The 3,847-nt window shown below is 45.4% G+C and overlaps 1 protein-coding gene across 1 annotated transcript; it reads right to left on the bottom strand.

The window, feature by feature from the left end:
• Window positions 1-2,286: 2,286 nt before the first annotated feature.
• On the bottom strand, window positions 2,287-3,612 carry LOC132277781 (uncharacterized). Its single transcript, XM_059779627.1, has 4 exons — window positions 3,197-3,612; window positions 2,878-3,025; window positions 2,724-2,757; window positions 2,287-2,675 (listed from the first exon to the last, which is right to left on the bottom strand). Exons 1-4 carry the CDS (start codon window positions 3,610-3,612, stop codon window positions 2,287-2,289), a joined length of 987 nt encoding a protein of 328 aa, XP_059635610.1.
• Between the last annotated feature and the right edge of the window lie 235 nt (window positions 3,613-3,847).

The following is a 3,847-nucleotide window of genomic DNA, read 5'->3' as shown; positions in this document are numbered from 1 at the left end:
ATGTTGGCCTGATAACTGTTGTTGTAGGCAAACTCTACCAAGGGCAAGTGATCTTCCCAACTGCCTCTAAAATCTAAGATGCAAGCTCGTAGCATATCCTCCAATGTCTGAATGGTACGTTCTGACTTACCATCAGTCTGAGGATGGAATGCTGTGTTAAAATGAAGCCTTGTTTCAAGAGCCTCCTAAAAACCCTACCAAAAATGTAAAGTGAACCGTGGATCCCTGTACGAAATAATAGACACCGAAACCCCATGGAACCTGACAATCTGCCCCACATACTGCTTACTGAGCTTCTTTGCATCATCAGATACTTGCATAGGCAAAAAGTGAGCTGTGTTTATCAACCTGTCGACTATGACCCAAATGGCGTCATTCCCCTTCTTTGACCTCGGAAGTCCCGTCACAAAATCCATGGTAATGTGCTCCCATTTCCACTCCGCTACTGGCAATGGTTGCAACAAACCCGCTGGCCTCTGATGTTTGGCCTTCACTTGTTGACAAGTAAGGCACTTGGCCACAAACTGTGCAACATCCCATTTCATACCCTTCCACTAAAACTGATGTCTTAAATTGTGATACATCTTGGTACCGCCTGGATGAACAGCAAGTCGAGAATGGTGAAAGTCTTGATGAACACTATCACGACAAGCCAAAAGGACATACGTCTTTCCCTTAAACCTAATACCTCCATCTAAATGTAGTATCCAACCATCTATAGACTCACCACCTGAAATCCGTGTGCGAATGGACTCTATCTCGTTATCCTTCTTTTGTGCCTCAATTACCTTGCTAACAAGGGTTGGTTAAGCCATAAGACTAAACAAAGTAGCCGGTGCATCATCATCACTGAAATACAGACCCATCTCTGCAAAATCCTCCATCATTTTCCATTCCCGGATGGCAATGCTAGCCAAGTTTCCATGTGACTTCCTACTCAAGGCATCTGCCACAACGTTAGCCTTTCTTGGGTGATACTGCAAATCAAAATTATAGTCCTCTATATACTCCACCCATCGTCATTGCCTCATGTTCAAGTCCTTTTGTGAGAAAAGATACTTGAGACTCTTATGGTCGGAGAAAATCTCAAACTTTTCCCCGTACAAGTAATGTCTCCATCCCTTCAATGCGAAAATCACTGCCGCCAACTCCAATCATGAGTCGGATAGTTATGCTCATGAGTCTTAAACTGTCTAGACCCATAAGCAACCACCCATTTCGTCTGCACCAAGACACAACCCAAACCATCCCGTGAAGCGTCACAATAAATCACATAACCCAAACCACGTTCAGGAATCACCAAAACTGGAGCCATAGTTAATCTAGTCTTCAACTCCCGAAAGGCTAGCTCACAAGCCTCATTCCATACAAACTTGATTCCCTTGCGAGTAAGTCGAGTCATAGGTGCCGCTAAATAAGAGAAATCTTGAACGAATCCTCGATAATAGCCAGTTAGGCTAAGGAAACTCCGAATCTCAAATACACTCTTCGGATGCTCCTAATCCATCACTGCTTCAATTTTCAAAGGATCAACTGAAACTCCTCCTCCTGAGACAACATGTCCAAGAAACTTTACTTCCGGTAGCCAAAACTCCCATTTCTCGTACTTGGCATATAACCGGTTATCCCTAAGGGTCTGCAACACTGTTCTCAAGTGAGACTCATGCTCCTCCTCCGAAGACGAGTACACGAGTATGTCATTAACAAATACCACCACAAACTCATCAAGATAGGTACTAAACACACGGTTGATCAAGTCCATAAAAGTTGCTGGAGCATTGGTCAAGCCAAATGGCATCACAAGGAACTCGTAATGGCCATACCGTGTGCGAAAAGCAATTTTAAGGATATCCTCATCCCTAACTCTCAACTGATAGTAGCCTGACCTCAAGTCTATTTTCAAAAACACTTAGCTCCCTTCAATTGATCAAACAAGTCATCTATCCTCGGTAAATGATACTTGTTCTTGATCGTAGCATGGTTCAACTTGCAATAGTCAATACAAAGTCTCAAAGACCTATCCTTCTTTTTCGCAAAAAGAACTGGTGCTCCCCACGGTGAAGCACTAAGGCGAATAAAGCCCTTTGCTTTCAAATCATCCAACTAGCTCTTCAACTCATTCAACTCCGCCGGTGCCATACGATACAGCGCCATAAAGATAGGCACAGTACCGAGTATGACATCAATGGCGAACACAACATCCCGTATGGGAGGCAACTCTGTCAATTCCTCCGGAAAGACATCAACGAACTCACCAACCACCGTTGGAAAACTATCACCCAGACTTCACTCTTCCTCGGCTAAAAGGCTAGCCAAGTACAACCTGTGGTGACCATAAACGGTCAAAGTGTGTGAATCACTCCGATCTCCCATAAAACAAAACCAATCTCCATTAGGAGTACATACGGTCACCCTCCCTCGAAAGCAATCAATGGTGGCTCGAAAAAAGGACAACCAATCTATCCCAAGAATGATGTCAAAACCCATCATCTTAAGAGGAATAAAGTCGAACCACAATGTCCGCCCGGCTATCTCAATAGCATAACCCCGACAAATCCTATCCAACGTAACTGGTCCCCCAACCGGTGTGTCAACACAAAGAACCCCATCCAAGGACGTGATCTCCAACCCCAATGAATATGCAAATGATGATGAAATGAATGAATATGATACACCTGAGTCAATCAAAACTCTAGCTTATGAACTAAACATAGGAAATATACCTCGAACAACTGAAGGTCCCACTGAAGTACCCGCCTGAGGAAGAGCAAAAACTCTGCCCTACTCTCCTAAACCCTGCTATCCACCACCCTGATACCCTGACTACTGTGAAGACATACTAGGTGTAGAGCCCCTAGTAAGTCGTGGGCCCTAAACTGAAGCTGCAGGCTGTAGTGTCTGTGGAACTCTGGATCCAGACTGGATAACGGATGACTGTGACTGCTTGTACTGTGATCCCATACCACCACGTGATCCACTCCCCCTCTGTGGGCACTCCCTCTTAAAATGTCCCGTCTGACCACAACTGAAGCAAACATTCGGAAGTTCGGTCGAAGCAGTAAAAGATTATGTGGTAGGTGTCTGAAGCTATGGGCAATGTAGCCTGATGTGTCCTGACTGATGACAATGGTGGCAGACTACCTCACGTGTGGATCCCAAAGATAAGGGAACTGTGGGTGCAGGACGTGCCTGCTACCGAGACCCCTGTGAGTATAAACTGCCCCCTCCTCCTCTAAACTTCTTCAATTGACTCCCTGAAGATGAAACCTCACCCCTGAAATGCTTCTTGGACTCCTTCATCCGCTGTGAGTCCCTGTCCTCTGCCTCCACAAGCAATGCCCGCCTCACCACTTCAGAATAGACCCTCAAATCCAAGACTGAAACACGGGGCCTAATGTCAAGGTGTAAGCCATCCTGAAACTTCAAGGCCCTGTCCTCATCGATCTGTACCAAGTCCGGTACATAGCGAGAAAGAGACGTAAACTTATTCTTATACTCCATGACACTCATACTCCCTTGGTATAGGCCATCAAACTTCTTTCTCATTTCCCTCATTGCGGTCCTTGGGAAATACTTCTCATAAAAGAGCCCCTGAAAGACTTCCCAAGTCATCGTCTCAATATCATGGGTGTTGGTGATAGATCTACACCAAACCTCGGCATCACCTGTGAATGAGAAGGATGCTAGAGAGATCCTCAACTGATCTGTGGGCACCGCTATATCGTCAAGTTTCTTGACCGCCTGGTCAAGCCAAAACTCTGCCACTAGTGGATAAATCCCCCTGCAAATGGCTAAAGCTTGAGCCTCTGAAATGTCACAAGGTAGTCCATAGCCTGGTTAGCCACTA

Source organism: Cornus florida, unplaced genomic scaffold, assembly GCF_030987335.1.
Source record: "Cornus florida cultivar Cherokee Brave unplaced genomic scaffold, ASM3098733v1 CherokeeBrave_3.0.0_Hap2_Chr10, whole genome shotgun sequence".
Lineage (NCBI taxonomy): Eukaryota > Viridiplantae > Streptophyta > Magnoliopsida > Cornales > Cornaceae > Cornus > Cornus florida.
This window is presented reverse-complemented; position numbering and strand designations above follow the sequence as displayed.

What these genes read in the sequence shown, in the direction of transcription:
- LOC132277781 (XM_059779627.1), bottom strand. Translation starts at nt 3,612, where the DNA reads ATGACTTGGGAAGTCTTTCAGGGGCTCTTTTATGAGAAGTATTTCCCA. An exon ending in TTATACTCACAGGGGTCTCG is followed by an intron (nt 3,026 to 3,196) that starts GTAGCAGGCACG and finishes TGTTTGCTTCAG; the next exon opens with TTGTGGTCAGACGGGACATT. An exon ending in GGGACCTTCAGTTGTTCGAG is followed by an intron (nt 2,676 to 2,723) that starts GTATATTTCCTA and finishes TGATTGACTCAG; the next exon opens with GTGTATCATATTCATTCATT.